Here is a 21,018-nt window from a genome sequence, read left to right on the forward strand (position 1 = left end):
CTGCTACTATTATGCTGGAATTGCGGAAATTTGGTTTTGGCTTGGTTCTGTCTTCGTTTTGCTTGTACATTTTCTTAATGCTTTTGGACGTGTTTTTTTGGCGGGTAAAAAAGGTTTTCCGAGGAAATCTTTCTTTTTTGGCAGACATCAAGTCTGCGTTTCGCTCAGCTGCCTTTGATGATGATGGTTTGCTATGCTAATTTCTGTATCCAGACGATACCAATGCTGTACGCACATGGCGAAAGTATCTCAAAGGCAGCAGATACATCGCGGCGCTCGCGGAAGCTGCTGCTGATAATGGTGTTGCTGCTGCTGCTGCTGATGTTGCTGCTGTGCCTAATGCCGCTGTTGCTGGCGTAATTGAAGCGTGGCGCGGCATCTTTTACATACATGTGCAACATGGTGTCAAAACATGTGCCGCCATTGATGCCCTCTGCTGAAATCGGACCCAAGATGTGTGCATGTGTGCAGCCCACCTTCCTCGGCCGTTTTGCATGTTTAATGAGGTGTCTCAAAATGCATGGCCACCGATTGGCGGCGAACAGGAAGACGGCGGCGAATGGAAAGTGAAATTGCGGATCACTGTTACATATTAAGCCCCTTTGTGTGCTAAATACTCTTCCTGCCGTCGCGCAGCATTCAACACACATTACTCATACGCACAGTTAACTTGTCATGCCGACGGATTGGCCCCGCGCAGCGGGAGTCTAAATTATTGGCTAATTAAATGAAAATAGTTGCAAAAATGAAATGCGCCTCACTCACCCTGTGTTTCTTTCCTTCTTCCTGCCTCCAGCACGAGCTGCAGCTGTGGAGGGCACTGCAAGTAGGTCCATGGTTCCCCCTGCATGTTCTCTGTTTTGTTTGTTGTTTGTGCACCCCATCTCCCCCGATCCGTGCCAGCTATCGATCTGCTCTCTATTGATTAACCACACCTCTCCGAATCCACAGGCACGCTTCTGGGTGCAGGTGATCGACGAACTGCGGCGGGGAGTGCGCCTGAAGAAGAGCAACCACGAGCGCACACCCATCGAGTACGAGCTGACGCCCTACGAAATACTCATGGGCGACATCAGAGCCAAGTGAGTATCTATTCGATGGCCTCATTGTGTTATCCAATAAAAGTCGAGCAAGCTCCACGGAAAAAACTGCAAGAAAGTTGCCAATAAATAACTAAGATTTTAATGGTTGTCATTACTACCATAACGCTTTTATTATGGTTAAAAGTCGAGTTCCCATTTATTTTGTTTGCTTTACTTAATGATTATTATGGTAACAATAGTTATATGCGATTTTAATAGGCACCACGCTGCCAACAATGATTTCTTTCTAATTATTTTGATTGTTTCCTTGCTTAAATGTATTGCTTTTTATTTTTCCTGTCATTAATGATGCATGTCGTTAAGTACAAATTTCCAAATATATTCCTGACCTAAACATTTTATGGCTGTTTTAAAACTTCTCATTTTTCATGGCAACCAAACCGCATTTGTAAACGAATACAATGGCCAATCAGAAACCCCATCTAATCGAAAAATTTCTCCCCACAGAAAGTATCAATTGCGCAAGGTGATGGTGAACGGCGATATTCCGCCGCGCGTCAAGAAAGATGCCCACGCCATGATCTTGGAGTTCATCAGGTCACGGCCGCCGCTGAAGAAGGTGTGTAAAGCCCCCGATCCCAATTCCAATCCAACTGCCACAACAAATTCCAAATCCATGCGCACCGCCAGTCGCAAAGGCGCCCTCAATTCCAACTGCAGTCCCCCATCACCAAAATCCCCATTTGCCGCTTGCAGAGTGTGAAATATTGATCCGGTGGCTTTCCTTCCCGCCGATTCCATTTCATTTGTCCTGATCACTTGACCTTTTTTGTACCCAAAGAAAAATCCAATTGTTGTTCGCCTTTCGAATAAAAATTATTAGTTTACTATACGTTTCTGTATCTGTACTTCTCGGATCCACCAGGCCAGCGAGCGCCAACTGGGGCCGCCGCGCATCTGTGAGCCTTCTCCGCGGGAGCAGCTGATGGAGTCCATTCGGAAGGGCAAGGAGCTAAAGCAGATCACACCGCCGGAGGCGCCGACCCTGAGGCAAAGGAGTAAGTGAACAATACTTAATTTATGCGCACGATCCTAGACATAGAGAACTTTAAAAGAACTGGTAATTTTTAAAGCATTCGATTTCACAATGCTCATGATTTTCATGGTCCTTAAGTGCGGTTATCTCTAAACAAAAAACTTTCAAATATCATAAACCCATTCCATCTAACTAATAATCCAATGGGCGCCACTCTCACTGACCCATCCTTCGAAGAGCCAGGCCAAGCCCATTGTCAAGGGGAAACTCAGTGCCTGCCAAAAATAGATGCCGCCTCTAATCTTTTGCGGGCGTCCAGCGCTCGTGTCCTGGTCTCTGGGTTCGTTGTGTTGTCATCGTCGATTCCAAATTTTGAACGCCAGCCGCCCATAAATCGTTGTCGCACATGTGTGTGCCTATATAGACAGCCGATGTCTCCTGCCGCCGAGGAGGCCGGGAGGAGGAGGTCGGGCGAAGTGCTGGGGAAAACTAGTTACTCGCAAGACTTTTCACTGCACTTGTCGCTGGGGGAGCCCATTGTCCGTCCGTCAGTCCGTCCGTCCGTCCGTCCGTCCGTCCTCCTCTTTCTCTGCCATGTTTGTTTGTTTGCCGTTTGCTGTTTGTTGTTTGTGTGTGTTTGCCGGGCGCAGCGCGCATGCCAACATAGATCAAAAACGGCCACATTTTCCAATCCCAACACTGGAAAAAAATCGAAGAATTAAAGAATATTAAACATAAAAAATATTAAGTACACCACAAACTGACGAAAGATGTTGGCATTGCTTATGTACAACTTAGATTCTTTTTTTGATACTCCAATATTTTAATTTGTAAGGTATGGTAAACCATAATACTTTTGGTTTTCCGTGCAATCCCCATCCCGAATCGTAAATTGAAATCCCCAATCCGCTCTGTTGGAGGAAGCGTGCAAAATTGTGACACACAAAGATAGCGACAACGCGACGACAACAACGACAACGGCAACAACAGAAACAATACCAACCACATTTGAGCCAAGAAAATCCAAGAAAAACCAAGCACGACAACCTCACCTCCGACGAAGTTGGCTATTGTTGGCTATTTGGCTTTTTGGGTTTTCTTTTCGGCTGGGAATCTTGTTTTCCCTCTCTGTGTTTGGGTTGTTTGCAATATTGCAAGTGCTGGTTGATTATAATACAACTATTTAAAGTCTTATTGAGTTAGCTAAATTGTAAGATTTAGATGCAATGAAAAATGGGAGTGAAAATATTAAAGTAGAAAATATTTCGAAGTTGTATTTCTAAAAGATGAGAAATTGTATTCTTGTAATACTTTTCAGTTAAGTACTTTTGTTAGGTTTTATTTACCCTTCTGTCTTACCCGTCCTTATAAACGCTCAGATCTCGACAACTACAAAAGGTAGAAAGTTGGGATTTGGTATCCATTTTGAGACCTGCTAGCGCCCACATTTTTTGTTAGGTTTGGTTTTGATTGTCTAAATCTATATTCACACCAAGAAATTTTTAAATCGCACCATCCAGTAACAAGTTATAGGTAAATAAACGAATCGAAGCTTTCTAGCTAATCTCCATCATAGGTGGAGTGCCGGGTATCTAATAGTCGAGTCCGACGATTATAGTGTTCATTCTGGTTCAAATTTACCTTACATTTTACATATGAACGTATAATTTATGTAGCCTAACCTAAAGGCGAACGTACAAACTTGTTGGGAATTTCGAAGCATACTTATAGGATCTTAATGGAATAGATACCTTTGCCCAAGACAAATTGAAAGGTATACAAATTACTTAATAATAGGGTGTTTAAATACTTATGTTAGTTTTGACCCCCGAAGAGCCCTCGACTTTCTGTACTTTCTTCACACTTAAAACTTTAATTGCCATATCCTCGGGGACCTTCACGCGCTTACTCATCACATGTGCCGCGGTTGTGTCCTTGCCGCCTCCTGCCTACGTCACCACCCCAAACGGTGACGTATAAATCACCCACGCAACAACAGCGACGACGGCTAAACAACTTCTCGACTGTTAAATGTCAAAACAAAACATTAACGCTCTCTGCGCGAGCGGCGCATGCGCAGATTGAGCCGAAAAGTGGGGAAACTCGAGTTGACAGCTGCCACATTTCTCAGTTCCGTGTTGAGCTTCACTGGAGACGCCTCGTCCGTCGTCGTCGTCGGCTCTTCAGCTCGCTGTTATTCCTCTGTGGGCCAAGTGAAATTGAAAAACGAAAGCGATGGCCATTGTAGTAGAATAAACAAAGTACCTGTGCCATCAAGTCAGCGGACTCGAAGTCTGGACGCACTTAATGGGGCAGCCGGGCAAAGCCCGACCAAGCCTTATCAACCCTCTCCGAAAAGAGAGAAAAGTGTGACTCCGGGGGGTGGCTTCCCTTTTTTCCGGACTCGGATCGATAGCCTCCATGCAACCGTGCGAGAAAACCGAAAAGTGAAAAGCCCAGGGAAAGGAAATGTGCCAGGCCTAACCCATGGACGCCCGGCCAGCGAAACGCTCCACGGCGGCCTCCGTCTTCCGGTCGCACCACATGCCGCGGGAGTCGGACCTGGTGGACATTGGCAGCGATGCCTCACTGTACTGCGGCTCCGATGGCGAGTCCAGCCAGGCCGCTGGCCCTCCCACTGCCAATCCGAAGGCGAGCTCCCATCCCGGCCAGGATCTGGACCAGCCGCAGCCAACGCCTCGGGCGGCGCCGAGAGCATCGTCCTCCACTAATCCGCCGACACCCAAGCCCCGACAGGCCATCAAGTCATCAAAAGGTAGTCGCCAGCATCTCCAGACCCCTCGAAAAGTACACAAAAGCGTTTTCCCATTGTTGAATGTGCTCCGCTTTGACCTGGTTTCGATTTTTGAGGTCTGCCCCAAAGTGCACGGTGGGTGGGGGCTGTGGGGAGTTGGGAGTTGGGAGCTGGCTCTCGTAGACTTCCCCAAGGCAGTGTTTTGTGTTCAAGGAGCCACTCGGAGGCAACTGCAGTGCTCCGGTAATTGCCCTCGTATTATGACTTCGATTTTAAGCTCCAGTCATTAGAGGCATGAAGAAATAAAGCCCAAGAAAGAGTTGCTCGTGTGCCGAAGGCTGAATACTCTTTGTTGGCCAGGCTTGTTTTGTTTGTTTACTTCGACTTTAAGTCGCAGCCGTGGAACAAACGTCCAACCAAATAAAGAGGTGGCTATTTGGTTGGGAAAAAACATATGGAAAAGGTTTTTCTAAAGTGCGAGGTCAAACCTTTATTTATTAGGAAGAATAAGTAAAGGTATCTACAATATGTATAGATGTTGAAAATAACCTTGTAGTAACAACGTAAAAATTAAGCAAACTATATGTTTTTAAAGAAAATATTTAAGAAATTTAAAATGAAAATTATTTAAAAGTAATATACCAGTTGGAAAGATGTGTTCAATGAAAAATATATATATTAAATGGTAAAACAATTTCTCTTAAATAATTTTTGATTGGCATTTATTTAGATTTAAATGAAGCCCTTTGAAAATACAAACATGTCTATCCCTTAGGATTATACGCCGTATTTTGACTTCCTAATTAGTATAAGTTTTTCACTTAAAATACCTCAGCAAAGTAGATCAATTGAACCACTCGTGTTTGCCCCGGGCATAAGGTTTAAGTTGGTGGTTAATGTCTAGCCCCGGGTGGTCGGTAGTCAATGGTCAGTAGCCAGCCGGATCACGTAGCAGTCATTACAGAGCCCGTAAACCCATAAACTATCTTTGAGCTGCACAGGGGCGAAGCGAACTCTGCCGCTGCAGATGCGAGTTCCCAGGCGTTGCACAAGCCGAGTGGGTTTCACAAGTAGAACCATTAAGTGCGTTGGGCCTAACGGCTTCCACGGAGTGGCCAACTAAGAAGTAAAGAAAAACAATGACGACTTTTGACTTCGGTGGAAGCGAGAACCCCGACATGTCACCTCTAATTGCGCAATGAGCGGGCAGAAAGGGCTGGAAAATCCAGTTTCATTACGACCTACCCAGAGATGCCGACTCCATTGCCCAATGATATTCATTAGATAATCCAATCAAGCGCTTTTTCCCACCACTTTCGCCTGAGAAATCGAGGACTTATTGTTGCTCCGATCTGTCTTTCTTGCAGTGCTTCCAAGTGCAAACTCCACGCTGTCACGATCGAGACAGAGGCTCATCAAAGTGGATTTCTCCAAGTTCCAGGTGCGTTTCGTGGCACTCAGCCCCAGCCCCAAGGAAATCGTATTTACTCTCTTGTCTTCCCCAGGACGAGGATCTCTTCTACGACGAGTCCAGCATCAGCAGCTCCCACTCCACAGCGGCCACCCACCAGCAGCAGCACCAGCAGCATCCGCACCTGGCCGAGATGCACCGCTGCTCGCAGCCCAAGATGCCGCCGTACCCCTTCGGTGGCTACATGGTGCCCAGCCAGGCACGACAAGATTGCCGGGAGACGGCGACGCTGATGCGGCCCCGACGCACAAGTGAGTATCCGATTCTGGCAGGGATTGTGCAATGTACTTGTGTACGTCTATCTATAACGCACTCGGGCGCTTTGGGAGCACACGGCACCGGGGCACAAAGTACAAGGGCGATTGGATATTATTGTAACTAGATAAGATCGCAGATCTAGCATGTTTTTGCTGGTTTATGGTTTCGGTTTAGTAATTCTAATATATTGATTTAAAAAAAAAAAAAATATAAAACAGTTTTAAAATTAACTTTGACATTTTAAGTGAGCCCAAAATAATCTTAAATGATATCTTCCACTTCGGAAATATTTTGTACCGCTTTCCCCAAACTGTTAATTAAATAACTCGTCCGCTAATTAATCATTGCCTCGCCAACGTTTACTTAACGCTAACTTTTATGATACATATATGACTTATTAAAAACCTGTTTACTTTGTGCTCTAGCCCAAAAGCCATGGCCAGGCCATGGCCCTAAGTCTTTCTTTATATGCATAAATTCGGTTTTGCATTACAGGCAGAAAGTTGAAAAGCCACCGGACAAATGAAATGAAATTCTTAATGTTTTTCACGGCATTAGTCCTCCTGTGGTAAGGCAACTGGCTGCCTGTAGTATGGTTTATGTTTTTATTATTTTAATTTATATTATTTTTATTTCTTACTTTCCTTTCCTTCCACAAAAAACCAAAACAAACGCAATTTAATTTTGCCAAGGTATTTGATCGTTTTCTGTGACCTTAATGCTAACTTACAACGATTTATTAATTTTTATGATTTTGTATGACGCAAGCAAAGCCCTAACAAAATTGAGTGAAAGAATAGTTAACAAAAAACCGCACCAAGAAAAGAAACGAAAGCCAAATTCAAATTAATTTTGGCGTGGGCAGAAATAACAAAACACTATTAAAAATTGGCAATCGGTTAAGGAGGCACTCAAGCACACACAATGAGCAACACAAATATACAACGAATAATCTCGAAATATTTTGTAAAAGCGAACACAACTAAGTAGATTTAGCAATAAAAGAAAGACAACTGTAATTCGCCTTAGTATTATTTTTTATGGTACACCAGTAGTAGCTTTTCCTTTGGTACTAACTCGATTCTTTGGTTGCCATTATTCGTATAAAAATAATGTGTTTTCACTTTTGCCAAACAAATTACGCTTACAAAAATGTAATATTAAAAAAATAAACGAACAAAATGAACTGCTGCCTGAAATGAACCCAAAACCCGATCAGTGGACCCAGCCAGACAGGCGGCGCCTCCCGAGGAGCCATCCTTCACGGAGGACGAGTACCACAGGTTCTACGACACGGCCCTGGAATGTAAATATTTGCCAAGACAAACCAAGAAATGTGATGCATTGCCATTTTGCATGATTGTCCCTCATATTGGATCTCGAAATTGCATCTAGATGTCGGTCATAAGAGCATATAACCCTCACACACATGTATACCCAGCTTGCTTTTGAAGTACACATCTGACATTTAACATTTTCCACACCTCCACCTTCACTGTCGCATATGGAAATAGCCATCCGCCCTTTTGACCCTGACTGACTGTCTCTCTTCTCTTCCACCGACAGCCTACGACCTGGCCACTCAGTGCGAGTCGAGGAGGGCTTCCCTGCGCCGCCACACCATCGTGGGCTGCCAGAGCAACCTGGACGAGACGCACTCCATGCCGCCCACGCGGCCCGAGTCGCGTCAATCGGACGACGTCAACAAGGAGGTGAGTCCTTGCGCCCCGGCCTGAAAATTGTACTATCCTCGGGATAACTTTTGCAATCAACCACTCACATCTTTGATGCGACGGGGCTGTCATTTACTCCTCAATATGCTCGTCCTTTTTATTGTCCCCGTGAAAGGGAAAAATCCTTGGTGAAACCATAATACATAATAGACAGATGGCACAGAAAGATATAGTTCAACTGAGTTCTGATGAGTGCTAATATTGGTTTACCTCAATTACTATGAAATAAAATCGTAGTTATTTTTTTAAAGTCAATTTAAAAACTTAATTTTGCCTATAAAAAGGGTTCAGTGATTTTTTATTTGGAATAAACCTTCGCAAACTTCGGTGCATTGAAGTTCTTATGAGTTCTAATAGTGTTATTTTTATTATCCCCTTTTAATATATAAAGACATAACTTTAGTCAACTTAAAACTTAGACTTAAAAAAAAGGGGTTCAGTTCTTCTAAGTATTATACACAATATTCAAAACTGATTTTCAATTATCCTTCGCAGACGCCCAAGAGAAGTCCTGCGAACCAGGCCCATCCCCCAGACGAGGCCAGTTCAACATCCTCGCTTGGGCCATGGAACAAGTCCTTCATGGACAAGCAGACCTGGATGGAACGGGGGGACGATCGCCTCTCCGTCACGCTGGCGGAGATCGTTCACATCCGTTCCGTCATGACCAAGGCGGAGCTGGAGGGCCTGCCGATGGACGTGCGCGTCAAGGAGGATGTTGAAAAGCGGCGCGTCTGCTTCCTGTGCCTGCGGACGCGCTTCTCGTTCTTCGGCCCCTGGGGCATCCAGTGCAAGCTGTGCCAGCGCACCGTCTGCGCCAAGTGCTACACCAAGGTGGGTTCTAGGATTATGGGTTATTTACTGTGGAGATGTATATGTATTGTGTGCCCCGCAGATGCGCATTCCCTCGGAGCACTTCCGCAACGTGCCCCTCGTGCTGATCTCGCCATCGCTGCTGTCCAGTCCGGCCAGCTCGAGCACCCCGTCACCCTCCCATCACGCCCAGCAGGCGCACTCGTCCTCGACGGGGAACATCATGGATGACCAGTTCCCCAAGTCGCTGATCGAGCGTCTCCTGCGCTCCGAGTCAGATCGAAAGGTGAGCTCTTCCTCTGTCCTTGATCCTAACCATCACAATATTGACCTCTTTGTTTCCTCATCCTCAGACTCGCAGCACTGTGGGCAGTGCCCCGTCATCACCCAAGCACCAAAGATCAAACATGAGCACGCCGGGCATTAGCGTGGGCCCCGGAGCACACTCTTCCTCGGCCGCCACTGGGCAGGCTGTGGAGGCACTGCACGACCAGGCGACCATGTCGGCCTCCTACTCCGCGGCCATGCGACCCTCGGGCGTTCATCAGCAGCAGAAGCAGCACTACAACAACGCCATGTCGAGGAGCATGGAGGGACCGCGGAGTCTGCCCGTGCACAGCCCAGCATATCGACCGCTCTCCAACAACAGCACGCTGGAGAGGAAGTGGGTTTTGGCATCTGCATGGTCTTGACCCTGTACTAATTCCCTTTCCACTTCAGATCCCGCTTCTCGAGGGGCTTCAACTTGTTCTCCTCGGGCAGCCACCTGGCCCAGACGCAGGAGCAGAAGGAGAACCTGCGGGGCGAGCAGGTGACCGTGTGCAACGACTGCCAGGGCCTGGTCAACGAGATCACAAGCTCCGTGAAGCAGAAGCGCAGCTCCGCCCGGAACCGCACCATTCAGAATCTCACCCTGGATCTGACGCCCGTCTGGAAGTAGGCGGGATCGGATGGATCACTAGGCAGTGCGTTTGAAGACCGTAGGATGGTCGCCATGGAGTTCTAACGACTGACTTGGCTCTATATCGCTATACTTACCAATATTGACCCAATGACCTGGATTGACTCACCGACGGACAGCCGACAACGGACGCTATTTGATAACTGACCACGTTTCCAGAACTGTTTTGAATTTTCATTCTCACCGTGACTGTTTTAGGGCCTTCGGAACGCACTTCAATAATTAGCTATTTACGAATACGTGGATTAGATCGACTGTTGTACACTTAAAGGATAGGGCCCCAAGGAGCCCCGTTTGTAAATCGTGTTAGTCTAGTGAATAAGCAATGGAGAATACCGAGAATTCCTGGCTGAAGCTTTGTACATTTTCTGCCGGCTACAGAGAGATCCGCTTGAGCGCACCCCACCACATACTATTTATAGAGGAGATAACCCACGTCGCTACACATTATATTATCGCAGTACGATCCCGTTGTTTATAACTGTTTAATTTATGCGTAAATGTTGACTAAGTACATATGAATAATCGTAACTCTTGTATCCGCGTATATCAAGTGCACATATATTCGATCTTAGTTGTAAACCCGGCTCCTGCTCTCGATTTAGCATGAGCAAAGTATCGTACGGAATACATACATCCATATTCGCTATACAATTCCCAGTTCGGAGAAGGAATTTCGGTTGTTTAATGTTGAAGATACTTAAACAAGAATGTTGTGAATCTTTGTGCTTGCGCAGATCTTTGTTTACCTTGTGAAGTTTTCGTTTCGTTCCCCCATTAACTACAACGTCAATGTATAACGCAAGAACCACTTGATAGCTAATTTAATTTTAGTCGGCGTTGCAATGCAAGCCAAACTACTTAGTTAATTCTTTAGTTTTAATGCTCCCCTAAGTGCGTCTATTTTGTAAGCGACCTCTATTTAATTGTAAAAGCTGATGATGCAAAGCGAACCCATAACGAAATCATTAAACTACCTAATTGTAACTGCTATTTTTGATTCTTTTTCCGTAATTGTAAATGCATTTAAGTACTTGTAATATTACATTTTATGCTTTTAAGTTAAATTAGTTTGCAGTAATTTAACATTCACACGAACACACAAAGAGATCGAAAATACACAAAACAGCAATAAAAAAACTAATAATATACACATTTTTAATTCGGGATTTAACAGTATAAACATTTGTGGAAATCAGGTTCCTTGCGCTAGAGCTGGGTATTTCTTTGGTTCTCTGGCAGAAGTCAGGCGATGCAATAATCGGCGCCTTCAAAATCTCTTACGACTATTTTCAGAAACACCCAAAGCGATCTAAAATACAAAAAACAGCAATAAAAATATGCATTTCTAATTCGGGATTTACAATCTGGTCTTTATTTGAACTTTCTGATTTAGAAAACAAATGGATTCGTAGTCTTCTACGTAAAATAAATTAGAGTTCACCTCGTTATCTATGTAAACAGACTATACATATTTTTTGGAGAATATCCATATCTCTAACGATTAGTATCGCAAACTACAAGAAAGCATATGGTTTATAAGTAAGAGCTTAATGCTAGGTCAACTAGATCTACCGAGTAACAGTTAAGCTTGGTCTACTGCCATCAACAGACTCGGGTGGCGGAAGATGGACGCTTGAGTTAGTCCCCACGCGACTTCTTGTGGCCGTGTTTGTGGTCGTTTCCGCCGTGGCGCTTGCGGTTGAAGCGCTTGCCCTTGTTGCGGGTGAAGTCCCGGCGCTTCTTCATGAACTCGATGGCCTTGTCGATGAACTCCTTCTCCTCCTCCTCGGTGGCCTTGCGCAGCGTCAGAGAGACCTCATCGTTGAACTTGAGCTGTGGATCGTAAGACGCGGTTTAGTTATTGATTTTACAAGTACTATTAGTATGGATTCTCACCTTGCCCTCCTCCACCTTGGCAATGTACTTCTCCGCCGCATCGGCCTCGGTCAGTCGCACCGATCCCTTGGTTTCGCCCTTGGCGAACTCAATGTAGGCCACCTCGAAGTCCTTGATCTTCTCGAACGCCTCGCGGATCTCCTCGCGGCTGGAGGTCTCCGGAGCCCCCTCAAAGACCACAATGGCGTTCTTGGGCAGCTCGAAGGCCGGCTCCGGCTTGGCCTCCTTCTTGTTCTTGCGCTTCTCGTTCTTTTGGGCGTACTCCTCCTGCTTCTCCTTGAGATAGTCGACCTGCCACTTGCGCAGCAGCTCGCGCTCCTTGTAGGCGAGCTTCTCCAGCGCAAGGAAGGCGGCAGCCTGCTCCTTGGTCTCGAAGGTGAGGAAGATGCTGCCCTTGAACTTGTACGACTTGGTGGGCTTGTCGTAGTGCTTGCGCATGGTCAGGTTGACCACTTTGTCGTAGTTGGCGGCAAAGTCGAGCAGCTCGCTCATCTGAGAGTCCAGGGGGAAGCCCTTGGCGTAGGCGGTGCGCTCCTGGATCTCCTTGCGCCGCTCCTCGTTGTGCTCGGGAATGGGGCGCTCCGGATGGCGACGCAGGCTGAGTTTGTCCTCGCTGACCTCGACGAGGCCCTCCTCGGATTTGTTCAGGGCAGCCACGATTTCGCCCAGATCCGTGGACAGGGAGGCCAGTCGCTTGAAGGTGATGAGCACGGACAGGGGCACCCAGCCGTCCTCGTTCTTGGCGATCTGCTCGCGCAGGAACTTGTCCCTGTTGAGATTGGCGTCGCCGAAGTAGTACTCCACTTGGCGGATTATGGCGCGCTCCTGTTTGGAGAAGTCGCCAGCGGACTTCTCGGCGGCCGGAGCCGGCTCCTCCTTGGCGGCGCCGTTCTTCGCCTCGGCCACCGGCACCTCTGCGGGCTTCGCCTCCTCCTCCTGGACTTCCACACTGGGGGTTTCTGCGACTGCGGCCATCTTAGCTGTGAGTATTTCGCGCAGAAATGAAAATTAAACGTGCGGTGACTAAAACACGTGTGCGGTGGTGGAAGCGAAGTTGCGGTCTTTCCCAACACTGCCGATGGAGATGCGCACGCCGAAAAGCGTGACTGGCGGTGCACATCGACCCGAAATGCGGTGAAGATATCTTGACACCATATCACACTTTCCTTTTTATTTTTATTTGTTTTTATTTATATTTAACATTTATTAAATAAGGCTAATTTATTTATAAGAAAAGATTGGGTTTTATGAGTAAAATAGACCCCAAATTATAGTCTTAAAATTAACAACAAGAAAGAAGAAACCTAACTAACTAACTTAAATAAGTTGAAATGATTATTTTTTAATGTTGGCCAAAAAATAAAAAAATTGCATTTGAAGAGAAAGAATAGAGGGAACTTCCAGTTTCAAGAAAATATTATTTTGGTTCTCTTAAATTCGTTATCACTGGTATAGTTTAGAAACACTAAAATAATAAGATTGGAACCATAAATAAATTTAAAACCCATCTGAAAAATAGCTGGCCGATTGAAGTATATTTTATGCGTGTACAGTACACCAACATATAAAACATTTAAATTATTGCCTTCCATGTTTTCTTATGACTTTATGAGATTCCTTTTTGCACACACTGTAAAAGCTTTTTGGCCTTAGCGAAGTTATGAACCTCTGAAAAACTCTACACAGCTTAATGTAAGATGTAGAAACGCATGTAGAAAAAGGCTACCTAGAAAGAAGTCTGCTGCAGAAAACAAATTCAATCAGTTCCATCTAGAGTTAAATGGCAATGGCAATTCGATTGGGATCGACTTTTGTTCAGACAGGAGTCGAGCATAAAACGAGCATCTATCATCGCACTGTCTCTCGGATTTTATTCCCGATTATACGACAACATAACCCGACGCGCTCTGATTTCGATGTCATGTTAATGAGATTGTCATCGTCAAAGTTGGCATCGAATTACGTTCGCCTGAGCTGCACAAAGTCCCACTTATTTGCCTCCATCGCCGCCCCCACTAAGCGCATGCAAATGATGTGATAATAATGTCGGCAGCGGAAGGACATACGTATGTGTGTGTACAATGAGGGGTTATTTAAAAATAACCCCTAAACCCATTTAAACAGAGGTAAGCAACGTGTCCGGGCATTTCAGCAAGTCCTTTCGGCGGGAGGGGTCCCTCGCAAAGGGCTGAAACGATGGGGTTAGCATTACAAGTGTTTGGCTAATTAGCTCCGTTTAACTGTGCGACAGCGGCACAAAGAAAGGAGCTCAAACAAAGTGAGACAAACGAAAGCGAGCTGCACTTAATAGACCCGACACGCCCCCAAAAAATCCAAACAAAGAAATTGAGAGGTAAATTAGGAGGTGGGGAATACTATTGCTTTTATGTCCCATTAACTTTCAAATTTATATTTTCTTTTAAAAATTTTGGGGTATATATAAGTAAGAAAATATACTATTTTTATAATGAGGTCTTCTTTAAATAGTATATATTTCTATTATATCATAAATAAATTTATTGACCTCTCTATAATAAAAAGCTTTTTCTTTCTCCTGAGCCACCCGTGATTTCAGGGGTGAAACTTTTTGTGAGGCCTTCACCCGGTTCTATGGTGTAATGGTTAGCACTTTGGACTCTGAATCCAGCGATCCGAGTTCAAATCTCGGTAGAACCTTGTGAACTACTTTTTTTGTATCCTCTAGATACTTTTTTTTTTTGCAAAAATATACCTCTTTGGTACGAAACAAGGTAGTTTCAAAATTACGCATGGCCGCCGCCAATCCTGCAATTGGCCGACAAAATGCGCAACGGCTATCCTGTCTTTGGCCACGGAATTTTGTGATTCAATTTAACAACAAGGCTTCAGCTCACAATCAAACGAGCCCAACAATCCGAGCGCGGAGCAGCTGCATTTGCATATGTATGAGGGCCTGTCTGCGCTTCAGTTTCGGTTTCGGTTTCAGCTGCAGCATCTGTGCTTTCCTTTTGGCCCTAACTGCAGCGAATAGTTTTGGGTCTCCAATAAAACGGCATTGGCCATAAAAAGTGGCAACTCATTTCGCGCTGAAAGATGCGAAATGCCTGAAAGCCAAAAAATTGAAAATGCGCAGCTCTTTCATTAGCCACTTTGGCTGCCAACTTTGGCCACAACAACATTGTTTTGAATAATTTGTCAGCTTAAAGTTCTGGGGCCAGCACGGTGGCATCCCAGCGTCCCAGTCTCGCAGAGATAGTCCGCCAGTCGGGGCCACCACTTGACTTTAGCCGACACTAAGCTGGCCATTATGAGTGTTTAACCAGCGCAGAGTCGCCAGTGAGTTTGTATCTCTGGGTAGCAGTTAAAGCGATTGAGAAACTAGCGGTGAATGAAAAAGGGAGATGCTTTAAATAGGGCAAAGGAAAGGTAGTTAAGGCCAAGGTAAAAATGTATCTTAATGGTTAGAAATATGATTAAGGCAGATACATAATATAAAAGAACCTATAAGCAGTCACAGCGATTGAAAAACTAGCGGTGCACAAAATGGGAAGCTTGAAATATGGCAAAGGATAGATAGTTAACAACCAAGGTAAAAGTGTATCTTAAAGGTGAGAAATACACGGGAATTACAATTAAAGCAGATACATAATACCAACCTAAATAGATACACTTCTGTAATTCTTTGGAAAAAATTACCCTGCCCAGTACATTTAACAATTCATTCATAAATCCAATTTTCCATCCACTCGTCTTGCCCCAAGGCATTTAATCAAATATTCGCCCCATTGACCTTTGACCTGGGGCTCACTAAAAACAGAGCCCGTAGAAAGAACACAGGGCATCGAACACAAGAGGCTAATAATAGACTCCCGAGGAAACCTTAATCAATAATCGATACTTGACAAATTGCGCAACAATTGCCACATCGCCTGGCTTTAGTTTCATACCTCAAGTGTCGCCCTGTCAAGAGCTAATTAATTGGATTGCTTGAACTGGAGAGCTGGTTATCCACTCGACCACCGCCCGACCCCCGGATCACTTGTCAAATTTCAATAATTTAGCTCATAAGCTGTCCCAGACAAACTGAAGCTGTCGGCGATAAGCCAGACAAGCAACAAAGACGGACATTTTCAGCAGATTTTCTTAACCCCTTCGGTGAACTTGTTTGCAGATAGCCGACGGGGGAGGGGGTTTTCCCAGCCAGGTTGGGTGGAAAACTGTTAGCGTTAAACTAAACGAGATTCGTCTCGTGGCGTTTGCTTAATGCGCTTCGCTGGCTCGCTCCCTCATAAAAATTCACCGAAAATTTGTTGATTGTTGATTGCATCTAATGTGGCGAGGTGGGATTGTTATGGCTCTCCTGCCCCACCGCCTCTGCCACATGATGCGCACTCGCGGTGTCCATTAAAGCCGGAATAGATCAAGCAGCACATGGCTTATTAAATTGAATCACTAATGCGACACTTGCACTTGACGACTGAGGGGGTTTATGGCTTTCAAGGAACAAGATTGATTTTTGAGTTGAGAGGATACTGAAGGCCTTGGCGCAAGTGATGAACCGTTTTGGGGGTGGGATTTCTGTTCATTCCAGCACCACAACTTTAAAGTCGCTTTTTAAATCAATTCATTAAATAAGTCACTATTCAAAAACATTTCGTAACACTTCACTTATCTTTTGTTAGCTTAGTAGGACGTCTTTATATCTTAAAAGTTTATGATCTACCATCCTAAGACATATGGATGAGGTTATTTCCTTTAAATTTTATTATAAAATCAATATTTTCTTATATGTTATTACATTACAAATAAATCTATAAACTTGTATGTTGCCGAAAAGAGGAATCTTTCTATATTAAAGCTTAAAGTGTAGCTATGCTAGGGATCAAAATAATTTGCTTAGAATTTCTTGAATTTTTTGTTTTGCTAGTAGCTATTTTGCGAGATAAGCAATACACTTTATAATGAGTGGCGGAGTGATTATAACTTTATCCAGCTCGACCCTTTAAAGTACGTTCTTTGATGGATGATCGATGCCGATTGGAACAGAATGGGGCCATTCTCTCGACTAAGCAAGCAGTTGCCTTATCCTGGGGCTCATGTTCAATGCTCGGCTTGTCCTCTAACCTCAAGATCACCCACTTCATCATCGTGTATATGGTGAAGACAAGGCTACTGATTTGCTCAATGGGTCCCTGATCAAAAAGTATCAAGAAGAAATTACCCAAAGCTTGGCAGATCTTGTTTTCCTTTTCGGGTAGCTCTTCCCTTTGCAGCTCTGGCTCAAACAATTTTTTAATTTCCAGCTTCATCTTCTTCATCTTTCTGCTCTGCTTATCCATTAAAGGAAGAGGAGGAAGCAAGATGGGTTTACCAGAATTTTTATTTTCATTATTTCCAGGATTATTTATTTCCACATTTTTAGATTCGTTTGTCGATTTGGGGACTACAGCTTTATTTTCAACTGTATTAAAATATTTAAAGCTTATTAACAAATCGACAAAGTCTGTGGACTTACTTACTGATTTTGTCAACATAATCTAACCAGTCCTGAGTATCCTTAACGCCCACACTACATAACAGATCCGTGAGCGACTTGGTGCATTTCTTTCTGCCACGCCCAAAATCTTTACGTTGTTTTCTCTCCATAACTTTTTTATAACAAAATTTCAAAAAAAATATACCAATATTTTGACTATTTTTAAAACGAAAATTTAAGAAGAGAACACTCCGAATTTGATACTTGAGTAGAATTCATAATATGAAATACATTTGTACGATATTTTCCTCTACCCCTACTTGATTCTAGAAAAAGAATTTTTATCTTTGTCAGCCAAAAACTGTCGCATTCAACTTTGACCAAGCACGTTTGGCATTTTTCTCAGCCATGAAGCCAACTTGTCCATTTACTTTGCATAAAGAAAACATTTTGCTGCAGGTTTCCTCGCACAACAATTGCCTTTCATCGGTTCACTGTGGTACACATTTAATTTTCTTTCTTCATTTTTTGCAATTGATAAATCGCTCCGATAAAGAATTATGAAGCGTATCTACAAAACAAAAATGCGGAGTGACCGAAAAGCCGAACCAAAGCACAATAACAAAAAACCAATATAACAATTTTCATAAAAAATGAATGCTGCAATTTTTCGCTGTGGCCGCTTTTAAGTGCTTGTAAGTGAATGCACATGTATGAATAAATGTTTGTTGTGTTTTTCCCTACGAAAACTTTTATTCGAATGCTCAACTTTGGCTTTTATGGGTTTACAGAAAGGATTGGAAAAGGGAAATTATTTCAATGGAGAAAAGCTTAATGTGAGTAATTCCGTAGAATAATAATAAATTTAAATTATATACTTTTTATTTCAGTAATAGACTTTGCCTTCAATATTAATCCCAGTATTTTTCAAGGCTTGTTTCGAATGGTTCTCTTAATAATAGTAATCTCCAAATCAAGTAGAATAAATGTCAACGTTTTGCGGCTAACTAACATAAAGGCCGAGTCAAATTAATTAGCTTTTTTATCGCGATTATCATTGCGACAAATTTAATACAACCATAAAAACTTACTGCCACATCCGGGATTTGTTGGCCCCAAATAAGAGCCTTTAAAGGGCCTACATTGTGCCGCAATTTATCAACAAATTAACGCCCACCGAAAAAGCAGCCACAAAGTGTGGAAAAATTGCCGCCTCATTTGGGCCGCAATGTCAGAGGTTCGTCTTGGGCAAGGTCAATGGCCAAGAGGCCAGTTCCTAAGCTCCTGACCAAATCCGCGGTAGCCTCTGAGCAACCATAATAATAATCAATATTTGTTGTGGTTTCGAGGGCGACCAAAGACACTGGAGAAGTCCCGAGTTGCGTGTTTGACATGTCACCCGAAGCCAACTGGCCAAAGTGAGGGGGTGAACATGGCTGGGGACCTCCGGAAACTGGTAGCAGGCAAAAATTTCACGATTCGGCATCGTCAACAGGAAGCACATTAAGCATAGGACTGCCAGGACCTCGAGGTGGGGCAATGTGGAGAAGGATAATGGACGAGGTGGTGGCGTGGACGATTTGGGGGACATTTAAATTGAAATGGCCTATGATTTGGCAGATTTTTTCGGCCTGACTGCTTAAAGTTGAGCCTCCTCAAGGACGATAGAACACGCAGCACGTACACACAAAGAGGGAATGAACAGCACAGGAATAGAACGCGTCGGGTCAGCGGATGCCCAAACGATTGCTTTTTATGGTGATGGGGATAGTTCATAAGAAGATAGCAACTTTCAGTTAACTTAGATTTGAGTTGGGGAATTTCACATATATCTCGTTAAGAGCTGTTGTGTATTTGGCCTAACAAACCCCAAGAAGAAGCAGAACTTTAAATGAATTTATAGGCAAAAAATGGATGAAATTTTGCTAAGGTGTCTAAAAGTATGCAGTAATCGCCTTTCCGAATATTTCATTCTACTTCTCAGCTTAGAATATATTGTTGCATACTTATGAGCACCTAAGACTATTTAAATGTGATTTCGAAAACATAAAGTACCTTGTACATCTAAGTTCGTTCGACTATAACAGATTTAACTTCACTGGTTACCAAGCACGAATAAAAGCTTCTAGCGACCTACTTCAGTACCGTACATTTTTTATAAAGTTTATTTACTTATAAAAACTACATATCTCCTTTTTAGTCACTATAAGCCAGGTCTTAGCTGTAGATAATAAATTCCCTTGGACATATTTCTCTGGTATCTACAAGACATCTTAATGAAAATCACAATATGGCCATGTCAAGACTGTACAATCAGGGACATAAGATTCTGGAAATATCGTTACCTCGCACCGAATAATAAATATAAACTTTAGTTGTGTCACACAATTTATGCAGCCGTAAGCAATCTACATGTAAAGCGTTCAAATATATGTCTTACCAACATTTGTTTTCATTTTGAATTATGGCGCTCCTCCCACAAGCATCGAAACCAAACTGAACCCAACGCACTGGAGAAGTAAATTAAAAAAGTAAATAAATAAACCGCAAGGGCAGAGCGGGCAAAAAACCAATGGAGATATAGAAATAGAGGGACATATATAACGCTGGGAAGTGGGCGGAGTGGGTGTGACGTGGGCCCGAACCTTGACGTGCGTGGGCCCGATAAAAATGTGCGGTGCTGCCTACTTTTTGGGCTGCAAACCCTCCACAAAAGGGTGAAGCGGATCCAGTCGAAAGTTTTCTAGTCCAAGGCGCGTGTGTCGGTCAATGAACTCGGGACCTCTCCTAATGAGCCCGAACATTGGCCCGTGATTTATGAATATGCCCGATGCGAAATCCGAACAATTCACTGCTGGCTCAATTGGAAGTTCCGGGCTAATCGCTGTTTATCTGCGAAAACATGTCGTATACTTAACACTGGCTCAGTGTGGGCGTCGAAGGGGTCCCGGAGGCGGGCTTCCTTTGACTGGCATGCAGTCTATTTGCATATTTATCTAGGGCCAGGAGCCCCAACTGGTGACAACACCGCCACTGCCCTCGTCGGATTTGCCAGGGGTCGAAGTAATGGCAGTTTGATGAGTTGCCCTGGCTGTGCAAATGGGGGTCAAAGGTGCAGTGCCAGCGCTAAAATGCTCGGGGATTATGTCGAGCCAGTTTCAGTTTTGTTGCAAAGCCCAACTAAGCTGCATTAAAAATGTGCACAGAGAAAAAGGCGACAAGCTTATCAGCAAAATAAGCCAGACTAAAATGCTAATCAATTTTTATTGAATATGAAATATTTATTTATTTATAATAAAGTACTCTTAAGGATAGATTTTACAAACAAATTCTGATCAATAGAATGGGGCGGGATATGAATACTCCCTAGATTATCATACAAATTTAATTGTTCATATTTTTCTTTGATTGTTTGATTTTAAATTGGTGTAGAATAAATAACACTATATTTATTAATTAAATATTTATTCATACTTGATTGTAGGCTGGAGGGTTCTAAAAACAATCGTCTTGTCTTAAAAATTCGTACTTGAAAGATGTATTTGGTTCTCACGATCTGTTTTTTCAAAGTTTTACCACTAAATAAACTTGATT

The 21,018-nt window shown here is 43.8% G+C and overlaps 3 protein-coding genes and 1 non-coding gene across 9 annotated transcripts in view; 2 read left to right on the plus strand and 2 right to left on the minus strand.

Annotated features, from left to right (window-relative positions):
- Positions 1 to 11,057, plus strand: part of LOC108033813 (protein spire) — a 40,083-nt gene extending 29,026 nt beyond the window's left edge. For 2 of the 5 annotated variants that reach the window (XM_017108434.3, XM_017108435.3), the window contains exons 7-17: positions 952 to 1,082; positions 1,551 to 1,662; positions 1,969 to 2,101; positions 6,202 to 6,275; positions 6,340 to 6,556; positions 7,783 to 7,869; positions 8,130 to 8,275; positions 8,792 to 9,130; positions 9,192 to 9,395; positions 9,463 to 9,773; positions 9,830 to 11,057. In XM_017108434.3, the coding sequence (XP_016963923.1) occupies positions 952 to 1,082; positions 1,551 to 1,662; positions 1,969 to 2,101; positions 6,202 to 6,275; positions 6,340 to 6,556; positions 7,783 to 7,869; positions 8,130 to 8,275; positions 8,792 to 9,130; positions 9,192 to 9,395; positions 9,463 to 9,773; positions 9,830 to 10,049 (1,974 nt within the window). In that variant the 3' untranslated portion in view covers positions 10,050 to 11,057. Of the gene's footprint in view, positions 1 to 951; positions 1,083 to 1,550; positions 1,663 to 1,968; positions 2,102 to 4,227; positions 4,856 to 6,201; positions 6,276 to 6,339; positions 6,557 to 7,255; positions 7,583 to 7,782; positions 7,870 to 8,129; positions 8,276 to 8,791; positions 9,131 to 9,191; positions 9,396 to 9,462; positions 9,774 to 9,829 lie in introns of those variants that run through there. The other 3 variants (XM_017108436.3, XM_017108437.3, XM_017108438.3) reach the window with 3 other exon arrangements.
- Positions 11,058 to 11,422: 365 nt separating this feature from the next.
- Positions 11,423 to 13,045, minus strand: LOC108034256 (la protein homolog). Its single transcript, XM_017109112.3, has 2 exons — positions 11,970 to 13,045; positions 11,423 to 11,906 (listed from the first exon to the last, which is right to left on the minus strand). The coding sequence occupies exons 1-2, from the start codon at positions 12,942 to 12,944 to the stop codon at positions 11,712 to 11,714; spliced, it is 1,170 nt and encodes a 389-aa protein (XP_016964601.1). The 5' UTR covers positions 12,945 to 13,045; the 3' UTR covers positions 11,423 to 11,711.
- Positions 13,046 to 14,573: 1,528 nt separating this feature from the next.
- Positions 14,574 to 14,645, plus strand: Trnaq-cug (transfer RNA glutamine (anticodon CUG)). Its single transcript has one exon. It is a non-coding gene; the product is annotated as a tRNA-Gln (tRNA).
- Positions 14,646 to 15,294: 649 nt separating this feature from the next.
- LOC108033496 (uncharacterized) lies at positions 15,295 to 17,714 on the minus strand. 2 transcript variants are annotated; one of them, XM_017107837.3, is made up of 3 exons: positions 17,468 to 17,714; positions 17,170 to 17,409; positions 15,295 to 15,326 (listed from the first exon to the last, which is right to left on the minus strand). In XM_017107837.3, exons 1-3 carry the CDS (start codon positions 17,592 to 17,594, stop codon positions 15,310 to 15,312), a joined length of 384 nt encoding a protein of 127 aa, XP_016963326.1. In that variant the 5' UTR covers positions 17,595 to 17,714; the 3' UTR covers positions 15,295 to 15,309. The 2 variants fall into 2 exon arrangements, with proteins under 2 accessions (XP_016963326.1, XP_016963325.1); XM_017107836.3 differs by lacking the exon at positions 15,295 to 15,326 and having other exon boundaries at positions 16,690 to 17,409; positions 17,468 to 17,711.
- Positions 17,715 to 21,018: the final 3,304 nt, after the last annotated feature.

This window comes from Drosophila biarmipes, chromosome 2L, assembly GCF_025231255.1.
Source record: "Drosophila biarmipes strain raj3 chromosome 2L, RU_DBia_V1.1, whole genome shotgun sequence".
Taxonomy (NCBI): Eukaryota; Metazoa; Arthropoda; class Insecta; order Diptera; family Drosophilidae; genus Drosophila; species Drosophila biarmipes.